The sequence below is a fragment of the Salvelinus alpinus genome, chromosome 11, assembly GCF_045679555.1.
Source record: "Salvelinus alpinus chromosome 11, SLU_Salpinus.1, whole genome shotgun sequence".
In the NCBI taxonomy this organism is placed as follows: Eukaryota; Metazoa; Chordata; class Actinopteri; order Salmoniformes; family Salmonidae; genus Salvelinus; species Salvelinus alpinus.
Window position 1 is genome coordinate 74,762,339 of NC_092096.1, and position 15,838 is coordinate 74,778,176.

At 45.8% G+C, this 15,838-nt stretch overlaps 1 protein-coding gene across 1 annotated transcript; it reads left to right on the top strand.

Moving 5' to 3' along the window:
* The first annotated feature begins 85 nt into the window (after positions 1-85).
* LOC139534801 (profilin-1-like) lies at positions 86-7,782 on the top strand. Its single transcript, XM_071334257.1, has 4 exons — positions 86-217; positions 442-617; positions 6,387-6,582; positions 7,457-7,782. Exons 2-4 carry the CDS (start codon positions 480-482, stop codon positions 7,552-7,554), a joined length of 432 nt encoding a protein of 143 aa, XP_071190358.1. The 5' UTR covers positions 86-217; positions 442-479; the 3' UTR covers positions 7,555-7,782.
* Positions 7,783-15,838: the final 8,056 nt, after the last annotated feature.

A 15,838-nucleotide genomic window follows, 5' to 3' on the forward strand; every position in this document is an offset into this window, starting at 1 on the left:
TTTGCTGCAGCCTACGAGACTGTTGAATAAATGTTTTTTGGGGAAAAGGGGCCTTCAGTACTCTACATAACGGAATGAAACGTTGAGTGAACTGAACGCGTCCCGGCTTCTCCCTGCCTGAATGAGGAAGTCCGGAGGGGTGGGCGCGACACCGTATATATAATCGCGTGCCTGCTTTTTCTCCCGCTTCACTCCTCGGTCCCTGCGAGCCGCTCAGGTAAGAGCTTTATAGTTCTATACATAGGCCTACACGTCTTTATGACTATTTGTTCTCCTTGGTGATTTGTGTTACATTCTACCTTTTACTCACACTGTGCAGATTTAAAGCAGTAGCCTCGGAATGTTGAATGTTGAGAATGTTGGTTCGTCTCCTCCTCATCCACCCCACCTCTCCTCTCCTCCACCCCACCTCTCCTCCTCCTCCTCTCCGTCTCCCCCTAGTCTATAGGTGTTTATAGTCGAATCAGTGCTGTAGAACCATGGCGTGGGATGGCTATATAACCAACCTGATGGCAGGAACACCTCCCTTCGTGCAGGAGGCAGCGATCTGTGGGTCTGAGGCGGGGAAGGAGTCAGTCTGGGCAGCAACACCTGGAGGTCAACTGGCTGGTGTGACGGTAAGTAGGCTAGCTAACATGTATGGTATACTTAGTCATAGGTGTTTAATTGGGGTGGCTGTTGACGTGACGGTTGGTTTAATGGTTTACTAGTTTGGGGGTTTGATATTTCCTGGCAGGTCTGACATCAGAGGTGTGTTTTTCTGTAGTTGGCCAACCAGGGAGTAGCCAACTCACAGGGAGGGGTGGAGAGAATTGCATTGCTTTGACAATGTTAAGGTGTGTTTCCCATGCTAATAAAGCCCTTAAATTAAATTGGAGGGAGAGAGGGGGGATGAGCTTGGGTAATTTTCACACTGTCACATCAACACGCAGTTGGTTCTGGTACTCTATAAACTAGTAGGATAAACATGTTAGACAATAGCTGGTACTCTATAAACAGTAGAGAATATTTTGTCAAGTTATTACTCTCTGTGACCTTGTATTGTGAGGACTCTCCTGACTTCTGGTAAACGTGTTCAAATGAGACCGTGGCATTATTTAACTATTCATACTGCAGAATGGTGTCTGAGCTAGTTCCGTGTTCACATCATTATTTAACTATTCATACTGCAGAATGGTGTCTGAGCTAGTTCTGTGTTCACATCATTTAACTATTCATACTGCAGAATGGTGTCTGAGCTAGTTCCGTGTTCACATCATTATTTAACTATTCATACTGCAGAATGGTGTCTGAGCTAGTTCCGTGTTCACATCATTATTTAACTATTCATACTGCAGAATGGTGTCTGAGCTAGTTCCGTGTTCACATCATTATTTAACTATTCATACTGCAGAATGGTGTCTGAGCTAGTTCCGTGTTTTCAGTTTGATTCTCAGCTCCTTATTTGGTCATGTTGCACACAGCAACTTGAGGCACACACCGCAACATATAGGAAGTGAAGAGAGCGTCTTCTGTGAGCCACTTCCCCCATCGAGAAAGTCTGCCACACACACACCTACAGCCAGTCACATGAGGAGCATGAAGATGTGTTTGCTGAGAATGGCCAGTGTGTGTGTCACAGACATTTTCATGGTTTGGAAAGCTCAGGGTGGTGGGTGTGGTGTTTGTAAACAAACCTGCAGTCTTTCTCCACAACGCTCTAACACACACACACACACACACACAACTGATTGAGCAAACAGTAGGCGTGCAGATTACCCAAGAGGAGAGAGATTACCCAAGAGGAGAGAGGGAGACCTTTTGGTAGAAGAGAATCATCTTTAATGTCCACATAGTTTCTTTGACAGTTTCTCTGAAGCAGGCAAGTCTCCCCCTTCTCTCTTCTCCCCCTTCTCTCTCTCTTCTCCCCCTTCTCTCTCTCTTCTCCCCCTTCTCTCTCTCTTCTCCCCCTCCTTCTCCCCCCCCCCCTTCTCTCTCTCTCTCCCCTCCTCTTCTCTGTCTCTCTCTCTCCCCTCCCCTTTCTCTCTTCTCTGTCTCTCTCTCGTGGTTACATTTTCAGGAAGTCAGTTGAACTCTGAAGACAGCATCGTGTGTTTTGTGGACAAGTCAGTACTTGTGCAGAGTTCTCCTCTCTTTCCCCTGTCAGGACTTGCATCTTCTTTCTCACTCTCTCTCCATTTTGTTTTTCTTTCTCTCTCGCTCTCTTTCCACCTCTTCTCTCAATCTCTCTGTTGTGTGTGCATGTGCGCGTGTCTGTGTGTGTACATGCTTGTAACCACTTCCTAAGAGGGCTGAAGGGGATCTCTAGGCTGTTAGTAGTAACATAGTGGTGAAATACTGTCTTAGTGGTGGAGGTGATCTCTAGGCTGTTAGTAGTAACATAGTGGTGAAATACTGTCTCTTAGTGGTAGAGAAGTACAGTATGACTGGAGATAGATGGTCTATAGCTAACTCAGGTGCATTGTGGTTAAATACTGTCTCTTAGTGGTGGTGAAGGGCAGTATCACTAGAGATAGATGGTCTATAGCTAACTCAGGTGCATTGTGGTTAAATACTGTCTCTTAGTGGTGGTGAAGGGCAGTATCACTAGAGATAGATGGTCTATAGCTAACTCAGGTGCATTGTGGTTAAATACTGTCTCTTAGTGGTGGTGAAGGGCAGTATCACTAGAGATAGATGGTCTATAGCTAACTCAGGTGCATTGTGGTTAAATACTGGTTGGGTGTTCCATTCCCAGTTAAATGATCGACACTGACAATACCGACCACGTTTCCAGGCGGTTTGCTGACATCGTTCATTATGATAAGTAGCCTGTAGTAGAGAGATGTGACGTTTGAAATGGAATAAGTTAGCTGACATGGCTGTTAAGGGGACAGTTGATGACTACAACGGTCCAACTAGTTTAAAGGAAAATAACAAACTGCTTCACATGAAGGTTTTAAACTTCTCCTTCTGTTTGTCCTTAACGCATCAATTCAGACAATTTATCCTGATATGGGTTTTTGTCCCAGTTCTGTTAGGGAGGTAGATTAGTGGTAAGGCACTGCCGTAGACTAGTGTCCTGTCCAGGGGGTGTCCTGTACATCAAGCTGCCTCAATACAGAAACAGGAGATAGACTAGTGTCCTGTCCAGGGGGTGTCCTGTACATCAAGCTGCCTCACTACAGAAACAGGAGATAGACTAGTGTCCTGTCCAGGGGGTGTCCTGTACATCAAGCTGCCTCACTACAGAAACAGGAGATAGACTAGTGTCCTGTCCAGGGGGTGTCCTGTACATCAAGCTGCCTCACTACAGAAACGGGAGATAGACTAGTGTCCTGTCCAGGGGGTGTCCTGTACATCAAGCTGCCTCACTATAGAAACAGGAGATAGACTAGTGTCCTGTCCAGGGGGTGTCCTGTACATCAAGCTGCCTCACTATAGAAACGGGAGATAGACTAGTGTCCTGTCCAGGGGGTGTCCTGTACATCAAGCTGCCTCACTACAGAAACGGGAGATAGACTAGTGTCCTGTCCAGGGGGTGTCCTGTACATCAAGCTGCCTCACTATAGAAACAGGAGATAGACTAGTGTCCTGTCCAGGGGGTGTCCTGTACATCAAGCTGCCTCACTACAGAAACGGGAGATAGACTACTGCCTTATGGGCAGTTCTGGCTGGGACAAGGCTTATGGGTAGTTCTGGCTGGGACAAGGCTTATGGGTAGTTCTGGCTGGGACAAGGCTTATGGGTAGTTCTGGCTGGGACAAGGCTTATGGGTAGTTCTGGCTGGGACAAGGCTTATGGGTAGTTCTGGCTGGGACAAGGCTTATGGGTAGTTCTGGCTGGGACAAGGCTTATGGGTAGTTCTGGCTGGGACAAGGCTTATGGGTAGTTCTGGCTGGGACAAGGCTTATGGGTAGTTCTGGCTGGGACAAGGCTTATGGGTAGTTCTGGCTGGGACAAGGCTTATGGGTAGTTCTGGCTGGGACAAGGCTTATGGGTAGTTCTGGCTGGGACAAGGCTTATGGGTAGTTCTGGCCGGGACAAGGCTTATGGGCAGTTCTGGCCGGGACAAGGCTTATGGGCAGTTCTGGCCGGGACAAGGCTTATGGGCAGTTCTGGCCGGGACAAGGCTTATGGGCAGTTCTGGCCGGGACAAGGCTTATGGGCAGTTCTGGCCGGGACAAGGCTTATGGGCAGTTCTGGCTGGGACAAGGCTTATGGGTAGTTCTGGCTGGGACAAGGCTTACTTACTTAGCTATAGCTAAACCTTTACAGATATTTAGTGTGTGTATCGGGTGTGGTCTAAGTTGGAGGTTCAGGGTGGGCATGACTGGACTAGAAGTGTTGGAATTCCTGGAAATCTGGGACATTTTGGGGGGGGGGGAGAGAGAAGAAGAGCTTGATGGGAGTGAAAAGTTTGAATCCTTCTAATAAAAATGCAGGAACCTGTTTGAGCATGTACTTGATCTTTTTCCTGTCTTTCTCTCTCCCTCGTTTCCTGTCTTTCTCTCTCCCTCGTTTCCTGTCTTTCTCTCTCCCTCGTTTCCTGTCTTTCTCTCTCCCTCGTTTCCTGTCTTTCTCTCTCCCTCGTTTCCTGTCTTTCTCTCTCCCTCGTTTCCTGTCTCTTTTTTTCCTGTCTTTCTCTTTTTTCCTGTCTTTTTTTCCTGTCTTTCTCTCTCTCTCTCCTCTCTGAGTGTGTATAATTTCTAAATGTTCATATATACTGTATATAATGTTCATATACTATATATATCATAAGAAATACTGCATTCATCCACTAGATATGTTTCTCGTTACATATATTATGTAAATGCCGCTAGTTAATGTACCAATTGCCACCATATTTCCTATTTAGTCATTATGACCAGGGTCCATAAGGCTGTAGGTAATGGGGTGCGTGAGGCTGTAGGTAATGGGGTGCGTGAGGCTGTAGGTAATGGGGTGCGTGAGGCTGTAGGTAATGGGGTGCGTGAGGCTGTAGGTAATGGGGTGCGTGAGGCTGTAGGTAATGGGGTGCGTGAGGCTGTAGGTAATGGGGTGCGTGAGGCTGTAGGTAATGGGGTGCGTGAGGCTGTAGGTAATGGGGTGCGTGAGGCTGTAGGTAATGGGGTGCGTGAGGCTGTAGGTAATGGGGTGCGTGAGGCTGTTTGCTGTGCCAACGCACACTAGTGAGTTGAGTTTGTAGTGCATCTAGCTCAGGGCTGCCCAACCCTGTTCCTGGACTAACCCTCCTGGAGGTTTTAACTCCAACCCTAATTTAGTACATCTGATTCTACTTATTAGCTAACCCAGATCTCTATTAGCCGACCCAGATCTCTATTAGCCGACCCAGACCTCTATTAGCCGACCCAGACCTCTATTAGCCGACCCAGACCTCTATTAGCCGACCCAGACCTCTATTAGCCGACCCAGACCTCTATTAGCCGACCCAGACCTCTATTAGCCGACCCAGACCTCTATTAGCCGACCCAGACCTCTATTAGCCGACCCAGACCTCTATTAGCCGACCCAGACCTCTATTAGCCGACCCAGACCTTGGTTGTGTTCCCTTACTCAGACTTTGCATTCATCAACCAATGGTTGTGCCATGTCATCGACAGTGCAGTCAGACACCAGATTGCTGTAACATATGTGGTTAGCTGATAGGTAAAATACCTTTCCAGGCATAAGATCTCGAATGTGTCAGCAACATCTAAGCAGGGAAACAACCCTTGTCTAGCTGAATCAGGTTCGTTATGGTTGGACTAACACTACAGTACAGCAGGGTAGATCTCTGGGAACAGGGTAGATCTCTGGGAACAGGGTAGATGTCCGGGAACAGGGTAGATGTCCGGGAACAGGGTAGATGTCCGGGAACAGGGTAGATGTCCGGGAACAGGGTAGATGTCCGGGAACAGGGTAGATGTCCGGGAACAGGGTAGATGTCCGGGAACAGGGTAGATGTCCGGGAACAGGGTAGATGTCCGGGAACAGGGTAGATGTCCGGGAACAGGGAACAGGGTAGATCTCCAGCTGTAGAATAACTCTACTACCACTAGGTGGCACTGCAGGGTGGTGACGGCAACAGACACCGAGGAGTAGCAGTGGCAATGTGCATTGAATGTGACTGACTTGTTGTTAGTGAAATGAGTGAGCTTCTGCATAGCTTGATGATGAGTTGATTAGGAAACTCAGCTGTGTAGTGCTAAGGCACAAGGTGCACTGCTTTGGTTCCTTAGGACCCTGTCACCCTCTCTCTCCCTCTAACTCTTCTACCATGTGTAATGTGTATACTGAATGTCTATAGACCATTCAAATATATGAATGTATGCAGTCAGTCCTCCAAGTTGTGCAGCAGCTCCTATATTATTTGTTGAGAACTCTGATGTACAGCATGGCCTGTATTGATCCCTCCCCCTCCCCAGGTTGCAGAGATCAAGGCGATGATGTCCTTGGATCGTTCTCCTCTCTTCGCCAGTGGTCTTCATCTCAGTGGGAACAAGTGTACTGTCCTGAGAGATAATCTTCACACTGAGGAGGACTACACTTTAGATGTTAAGATGAGGCCCACTGCTACTGATACCGACTCCTACAGCGTCACCATCGCTAAGAGTGTCCAGAGTATGAACCCCCCCACACTCACTCACTCACTCTTCTGTACATCATCTGATGTTGTCCTGTATTGGATTATACTGTTTATTAGGTACACCACCCTGGCCAGTTTATTAGGTACACCACCCTGGCCTGTTTATTAGGTACACCACCCTGGCCTGTTTATTAGGTACACCACCCTGGCCTGTTTATTAGGTACACCACCCTGGCCTGTTTATTAGGTACACCACCCTGGCCTGTTTATTAGGTACACCACCCTGGCCTGTTTATTAGGTACACCACCCTGGCCTGTTTATTAGGTACACCACCCTGGCCTGTTTATTAGGTACACCACCCTGGCCTGTTTATTAGGTACACCACCCTGGCCTGTTTATTAGGTACACCACCTTGGCCTGTTTATTAGGTACACCACCCTGGCCAGTTTATTAGGTACACCACCCTGAGAATATTTGTTAATATGGAAAAAGGTACTGTGTTCTAAATGAGTGTCTCTCGCTTTCTATCCCTCCCCCTCTTTCCCTCTCTCTCTCTCTCTCTCTCCCTCTGTCCTCCCTCTGTCCTCCCTCTGTCCTCCCTCTGTCCTCCCTCTGTCCTCCCTCTGCCCTCCCTCTCTCTCCCTCTGCTCTCTCTCCCTCTGCCCTCCCTCTCTCTCCCTCTGCCCTCCCTCTCTCTCCCTCTGCCCTCCCTCTCTCTCCCTCTGCCCTCCCTCTCTCTCCCTCTGCCCTCCCTCTCTCTCCCTCTGCCCTCCCTCTCTCTCCCTCTGCCCTCCCTCTCTCTCCCTCTGCCCTCCCTCTCTCTCCCTCTGCCCTCCCTCTCTCTCCCTCTGCCCTCCCTCTCTCTCCCTCTGCCCTCCCTCTCTCTCCCTCTGCCCTCCCTCTATCAGCTCTGATCATTGTTAAAGGGATGAAGGACATTCCAGGTGGAAAGATCAACATAAAGGCCTCCGACATGATGCAGTACCTGAGGAAGAGTGGCTATTAACGCTTGACCCCTGACCCCGACACCCCCCTTAGATGCTGATCTTGGTTAAGTTTAGCATTCCCCCACTAATGGTTAGGATTGGGGGAAGCTCGTCTGTGCCTCGTGGAAACGTTACCCAGCAGCCTCAGTGCCTTGTTGTTTTTGATGATGATGATGATATGCAAATGATCAAACATGTGAAATTATCAGAGTGGCAAAATAAATAAACAGATGTATTCTAAGAAACTATTTATTTTGACTGCTGATTTAATTATTTATTGAGGAGAATGTACTTACTGTGACATTTAGTTAAATGACTAAGATGTTAATGGTAAGTGTGTGTGTGCTCTCTCTTTCTCTATATCCCTGTGTATAACCAGGTCACACTGCAGTGTTCAACCTGAGGACTGTTAACCAACTCAACAGTTACATGTGTATAACCAGGTCACACTGCAGTGTTTAACCTGAGGACTGTTAACCAACTCAACAGTTACATGTGTATAACCAGGTCACACTGCAGTGTTTAACCTGAGGACTGTTAACCAACTCAACAGTTACATGTGTATAACCAGGTCCAACTACGTACAGTGCATTCGGAAACTATTAAGACCTCTTGACTTTTCCAGATTTTTTTACGTTTCAGCCTTATTTTAAAATTGATGAAATTGTTTTTCCCCCTCATCTGTCTACACTCCAAAATTTTGCGAATGTATTAAAGAAAACGTAAAAAAGATCACATTTCCATAAGTATTCAGACCCTTTACTCAGTACTTTGAAGCACCTTTGGCAGCGATTACAGCCTTGAGTCTTCTTGGGTATGACGCTACACGCTTGACACACCTGTATTTGGGGAGTTTCTCCCATTCTTCTCTGCAGATCCTCTCAAGCTCTGTCAGGTTGGACGGGGAGCGTCGCTGCACAGCTATTTTCAGGTCTCTCCAGAGATGTTAGATCGGGTTCATGTCCGGTTTCTGGCTGGTCCACTCAAGGACATTCAGAGACTTGTACCGAAGCCACTCCTGTATTGTCTTGGCTGTGTGCTTAGGGTCGTTGTCTTGTTGGAAGGTGAACCTTCACCCCAGTCTTAGGTCCTGAGATCTCTGGAGCAGGTTTTCATCAAGGATCTCTCTGTACTTTGCTCCGTTCTTCTTTGCCTCGATCCTGACTAGTCTCCCAGTCCCTGCTTCTGAAAAACATCCCCACAGCATGATGCTGCTGCCACCCCCATGCTTCACTGTAGGGATGGTGCCAGGTTTCCTCCAGATATGACGCTTGGCATTCAGGCCAGAGAATCTTGTTTCTCATGGTCTGAGACTCTTTTGGTGCCTTTTGGCAAACTCCAAGCGAGCTGTCATGTGCCTTTTTACTGAGGAGTGGCTTCCGTCTGGCCACTCTGCCATAAAGGCCTGATTGGTGGAGTGCTGCAGAGATGGTTGTCCTTCTGGAAGGTTTTCCCATCTCCACAGAGGAACTCAATCGGGTTCTTGGTCACCTCCCTGACCAAGGCCCTTCTCCCCCGATTGCTCAGTTTAGCCAGGCGGCCAGCTCTAGGAAGAATCTTGGTTGTTCCAAACTACTTCCATTTAAGAATAATGGAGGCCACTGAATTCTTGGGGACCTTCAATGGCGCAGAATGTTTTTGGTGCCCTTCCCCAGATCTGTGCCTCGACACATTCCTGTCTCGGAGCTCTACGGACAATTTCTTCGACCTCACGGCTTGGTTTTCGCTCTGACGAGCACTGTCAACTGTGGGACCTTATACATACAGGTGTGTGCCTTTCCAAATCCTGTCCAATCAATAGAATTTACCACAGGTGGACTCAAATTGTAGAAACATCTCAAGGATGTTCAATGTAAACAGGATGCACCTGAGCTCAATTTCGAGTCTCATAACAAAGGGTCTGAATAATTATGTAAATAAAGTACGTATGTTTTTAATTTTTTATATATTTGCAAATATTTCAAAAAACTTGTTTTTGCTTTGCCATTATGGGGTATTGTGATGTCATTATGATGTATTGTTTGTAGATTGATGATGAAAAACATGAATTTAATCATTTTTAGAATAAGGCTGTAAAGTAACAATGTGGAAAAAGTCAAGGGGTCTGAATAGTTTCCGAATGTGCTGTATCTCTATGAAGTATCTGTGTAAGTACCCATTAACCCTCTCTGTCTAACTAACTACGTATCTCTATGTACCCATTCGCACTCTCTGTCTGTAACTAACTACGTATCTCTATGAAGTATCTCTATGTACCCATTAACACCCTCTGTCTGTAACTAACTACGTATCTCTATGAAGTATCTGTGTAAGTACCCATTCACACTCTCTGTCTGTAACTAACTACGTAAATCTAAACTCAGCATAAAAAGAAACGTCCTCTCACTGTCAACTGCGTTTATTTTCAGCTAACTAAACATGTGTAAATATTTGTATGAACATAACAAGATTCAACAACTGAGACATAAACTGAACACGTTCCACAGACATGTGACTAACAGAAATGGAATAATGTGTCCCTGAACAAACAGGTCAAAAGTAACAGTCAGTATCTGGTGTGGCCACCAGCTGCATTAAGTACTGCAGTGCTTCTCCTCCTCATGGACTGCACCAGATTTGTCAGTTCTTGCTGTGAGATGTTACCCCACTCTTCCACCAAGGCACCTGCAAGTTCCCAGACATTTTTGAGGGGGGAACGTCCCTAGCCCTCACCCTCCGATCCAACAGGTCCCAGACGTGCTCAATGGGATTGAGATCCGGGCTCTTCGCTGGCCATGGCAGAACACTGACATTCCTGTACTGCAGGAAATCACACACAGAACGAGCAGTATGGCTGGTGGCATTGACATGCTGGAGGGTCATGTCAGGATGAGACTGCAGGAAGGGTACCACATGAGGGAGGAGGATGTCTTCCCTGTAACGCACAGCGTTGAGATTGCTTGCAATGACAACAAGCTCAGTCCGATGATGCTGTGACACACCACCCCAGACCATGATGGACCCTCCACCTCCAAATCGATCCCGCTCCAGAGTACAGGCCTCGGTGTAACGCTCATTCCTTCGACGATAAACGTGAATCCGACCATCACCCCTGGTGAGACAAAACTGCCACTCGTCAGTGAAGAGCACTTTCTGCCAGTCTTGTCCAGCGACGGAGGGTTTGTGCCCATAGGCAACGTTGTTGTTGGTGATGTCTGGTGAGGACCTGCCTTACAACAGGCCTACAAGACCTCAGTCCAGCCTCTCTCCTCTCTCAGCCTATTGCGGACAGTCTGAGCACTGATGGAGGGATTGTGCGTTCCTGGTGTAACTCGGGCAGTTGTCATTCTGTACCTGTCCCGTAGGTGTGATGTTCAGATGTACCGATCCTGGGCAGATGTTACACGTGGTCTGCCACTGCGAGGACGATCAGCTGTCCGTCCTGTCTCCCTGTAGCGCTGTCTTAGGCGTCTCACAGTACGGACATCGCAATTTATTGCCCTGGCCACATCTCTATGTACCCATTAACTCTCTCTGTCTGTAACTAACTACGTATCTCTATGTACCCATTAACACCCTCTCTGTCTGTAACTAACTACGTATCTCTATGAAGTATCTCTATGTACCCATTAACACTCTCTGTCTGTAACTAACTACGTATCTCTATGTACCCATTAACACTCTCTGTCTGTAACTAACTACGTATCTCTATGTACCCATTAACACCCTCTCTGTCTGTAACTAACTACGTATCTCTATGAAGTATCTCTATGTACCCATTAACACTCTCTGTCTGTAACTAACTACGTATCTCTATGTACCCATTAACACCCTCTCTGTCTGTAACTAACTACGTATCTCTATGAAGTATCTCTATGTACCCATTAACACCCTCTCTGTCTGTAACTAACTACGTATCTCTATGAAGTATCTCTATGTACCCATTAACACCCTCTCTGTCTGTAACTAACTACATATCTCTATGAAGTATCTCTATGTACCCATTAACACTCTCTGTCTGTAACTAACTACGTATCTCTATGTACCCATTAACACCCTCTCTGTCTGTAACTAACTACGTATCTATGAAGTATCTGTCTGTACCCATTAAAACGCTCTCTGTCTAACTACGTATCTCTGTTAGATACTTTACAATCTGGTCACAAGGAGAGTAGGAGGGTTAAATATATTTTTGTACACAGTAGTAAAGGGTAGGGGTGCTGCTGAGGGGACTGGCAAAGGGTAAGAGAGAGAGAGAGAGAGAGTGTGTGTGTGTGTGTGTGTGTGTGTTGGTGCACTGGCCTTTCGCGCACCACGTACAGTGAAAAGGGTACATGATTGTGTGTTTGTCGGGTCGCTGGCCTTTTACTGTGAACCCAGAGCGGCTCACATTTCACCTTTAGCTGAACCTTGACCTTTACACCTTAGCTGGAGAGCTAGGGAGCGTCTGACATGAGGAGAGAAGGAGAGAATGAATGAATAGTTATTGGGAAAGTGATTCAGTCTATAACTACATTGCTTTAAGGCATGGATTCAAAGTCTAGGCCTACTGCACTGTTGACCATGTGCCTCTTAAAGGTGGCCTGAGAGCCAAACATTTTTGCTTCGTGACCCACCAACTGAGGTGTCTTTTGAGTTGCGACCCACCATAAGGGTTGAGCGGTGAAAAAACAGACACAGACCAAAGAATAAGTCAAAAAATATCATCTTGGCAGCGGTCAGAAGCTAATCTTCTGCAATTCTACACATTGCCATGGCTAATGCCGTGTTCTAATGCAGTGTTCTAATGCAGTGTTCTAACGCAGTATTCTAACGCAGTGTTCTAACGCAGTGTTCTAACGCAGTGTTCTAACGGCGTGTTCTAGTGCCGTGTTCTAATACAGTGTTCCAATACAGTGTTCCAATACAGTGTTCCAATACAGTGTTCTAATACAGTGTTCTAATACAGTGTTCTAATGCAGTGTTCTAATGGCGTGTTCTAGTGCCGTGTTCTAGTGCCGTGTTCTAATACAGTGGTCTAATGCCGTGTTCTAATGCCGTGTTCTAATACAGTGTTCTAATGCCGTGTTCTAATGCCGTGTTCTAATGGCGTGTTCTAATACAGTGTTCTAGTACAGTGTTCTAATGCAGTGTTCTAATGGCGTGTTCTAATGCAGTGTTCTAATGGCGTGTTCTAGTGCCGTGTTCTAATACAGTGTTCTAATGCCGTGTTCTAGTGCCGTGTTCTAATACAGTGTTCTAATGCAGTGTTCTAATACAGTGTTTTAATGCCGTGTTCTAATGCCGTGTTCTAATACAGTGTTCTAATGCAGTGTTCTAATACAGTGTTTTAATGCCGTGTTCTAATGCAGTGTTCTAATACAGTGTTCTAATGCCGTGTTCTAATAGAGTGTTCTAATGCTGTGTTCTAATGCAGTGTTCTAATACAGTGTTTTAATGCCGTGTTCTAATGCAGTGTTCTAATACAGTGTTCTAATGCCGTGTTCTAATAGAGTGTTCTAATGCTGTGTTCTAATGGCGTGTTCTAATACAGTGTTATAGTGCCGTGTTCTAATGTCGCGTTCTGACGCCGCGTTCTAACGCAGTGTTCTAACGCAGTGTTCTAATGCTGTAACATTATAAAAACATCAATGGGGGCCTGATTGTCTGGCTTTAGTTTAGTTTATTGTAAATTCTCCAAGATTATAGGCTATTATAAAAAAATATATAGGTCCATTAGCTTTTCTACATACTTCTATTTGGGTTTTATCATTTAAGTTTAAACAAAACGTTTTTCCATCCATTTTTTCCATCCATTTTCTTCAATACAAAAACAAATGTAATCCCACGGCTTTCTGGGACCCTCGACCCAGTTTAGGCACTGCACTATCACTACCTCTACCTGACTAGTGTGGGCTCCTGTACCCTAATAGTAAGTCTCCCTGCTCCTGAAGAGCTGCAGTAAGGCCTTGTGCATGGTTTAGTTCAAACCAAGCACCACATCACCTCCCCAACTCAACTCATTGATCAATATCAGTGATTGGATTAATTACACTAACCGGTTTTCCAGAAGCATCTGAAGTCTAAGTTCCCTGTTAGAACCTTCAGAGGAGCATTGCTAAATCTCTGTGCTGATCACCAAAACCATCGTTATCAACTTTGCACTTGAAAACGCTCATAATCTTAAAAAGGTCAAAAACGTTCAGAATCAGCAGAACTAGAACTCAGTCCTAAAGTAGAGCTGTATCCAGTCCTAAAGTAGAGCTGTATCCATGTCTCAGTCCTAAAGTAGAGCTGTATCCATGTCTCAGTCCTAAAGTAGAGCTGTATCCAGTCCTAAAGTAGAGCTGTATCCATGTCTCAGTCCTAAAGTAGAGCTGTATCCATGTCTCAGTCCTAAAGTAGAGCTGTATCCAGTCCTAAAGTAGAGCTGTATCCATGTCTCAGTCCTAAAGTAGAGCTGTATCCATGTCTCAGTCCTAAAGTAGAGCTGTATCCATGTCTCAGTCCTAAAGTAGAGCTGTATCCAGTCCTAAAGTAGAGCTGTATCCATGTCTCAGTCCTAAAGTAGAGCTGTATCCATGTCTCAGTCCTAAAGTAGAGCTGTATCCAGTCCTAAAGTAGAGCTGTATCCATGTCTCAGTCCTAAAGTAGAGCTGTATTCAGTCCTAAAGTAGAGCTGTATCCAGTCCTAAAGTAGAGCTGTATCCATGTCTCAGTCCTAAAGTAGAGCTGTATCCATGTCTCAGTCCTAAAGTAGAGCTGTATCCAGTCCTAAAGTAGAGCTGTATCCATGTCTCAGTCCTAAAGTAGAGCTGTATCCATGTCTCAGTCCTAAAGTAGAGCTGTATCCAGTCCTAAAGTAGAGCTGTATCCATGTCTCAGTCCTAAAGTAGAGCTGTATCCATGTCTCAGTCCTAAAGTAGAGCTGTATCCAGTCCTAAAGTAGAGCTGTATCCATGTCTCAGTCCTAAAGTAGAGCTGTATCCAGTCCTAAAGTAGAGCTGTATCCATGTCTCAGTCCTAAAGTAGAGCTGTATTCAGTCCTAAAGTAGAGCTGTATCCAGTCCTAAAGTAGAGCTGTATCCAGTCCTAAAGTAGAGCTGTATCCAGTCCTAAAGTAGAGCTGTATCCATGTCTCAGTCCTAAAGTAGAGCTGTATCGAGTCCTAAAGTAGAGCTGTATCCAGTCCTAAAGTAGAGTTGTATCCATGTCTCAGTCCTAAAGTAGAGCTGTATCCATGTCTCAGTCCTAAAGTAGAGCTGTATCCTTGTCTCAGTCCTAAAGTAGAGCTGTATCCTTGTCTCAGTCCTAAAGTAGAGCTGTATCCTTCTCTCAGTCCTAAAGTAGAGCTGTATCCAGTCCTAAAGTAGAGCTGTATCCATGTCTCAGTCCTAAAGTAGAGCTGTATCAAGTCCTAAAGTAGAGCTGTATCCTTGTCTCAGTCCTAAAGTAGAGCTGTATCCAGTCCTAAAGTAGAGCTGTATCCAGTCCTAAAGTAGAGCTGTATCCAGTCCTAAAGTAGAGCTGTATCCATGTCTCAGTCCTAAAGTAGAGCTGTATCCAGTCCTAAAGTAGAGCTGTATCCAGTCCTAAAGTAGAGCTGTATCCAGTCCTAAAGTAGAGCTGTATCCAGTCCTAAAGTAGAGCTGTATCCAGTCCTAAAGTAGAGCTGTATCCATGTCTCAGTCCTAAAGTAGAGCTGTATCCAGTCCGAAAGTACAGCTGTATCCATGTCTCAGTCCTAAAGTAGAGCTGTATCCAGTCCTAAAGTAGAGCTGTATCCATGTCTCAGTCCTAAAGTAGAGCTGTATCCTTGTCTCAGTCCTAAAGTAGAGCTATATCCATGTCTCAGTCCTAAAGTAGAGCTGAAACCTTGTCTCAGTCCTAAAGTAGAGCTGTATCCAGTCCTAAAGTAGAGCTGTATCCTTGTCTCAGTCCTAAAGTAGAGCTGTATCCAGTCCTAAAGTAGAGCTGTATCCTTGTCTCAGTCCTAAAGTAGAGCTGTATCCATGTCTCAGTCCTAAAGTAGAGCTGTATCCAGTCCTAAAGTAGAGCTGTATCCAGTCCTAAAGTAGAGCTGTATCCAGTCCTAAAGTAGAGCTGTATCCAGTCCTAAAGTAGAGCTGTATCCAGTCCTAAAGTAGAGCTGTATCCAGTCCTAAAGTAGAGCTGTATCCAGTCCTAAAGTAGAGCTGTATCCAGTCCTAAAGTAGAGCTGTATCCAGTCCTAAAGTAGAGCTGTATCCAGTCCTAAAGTAGAGCTGTATCCAGTCCTAAAGTAGAGCTGTATCCAGTCCTAAAGTAGAGCTGTATCCAGTCCTAAAGTAGAGCTGTATCCAGTCC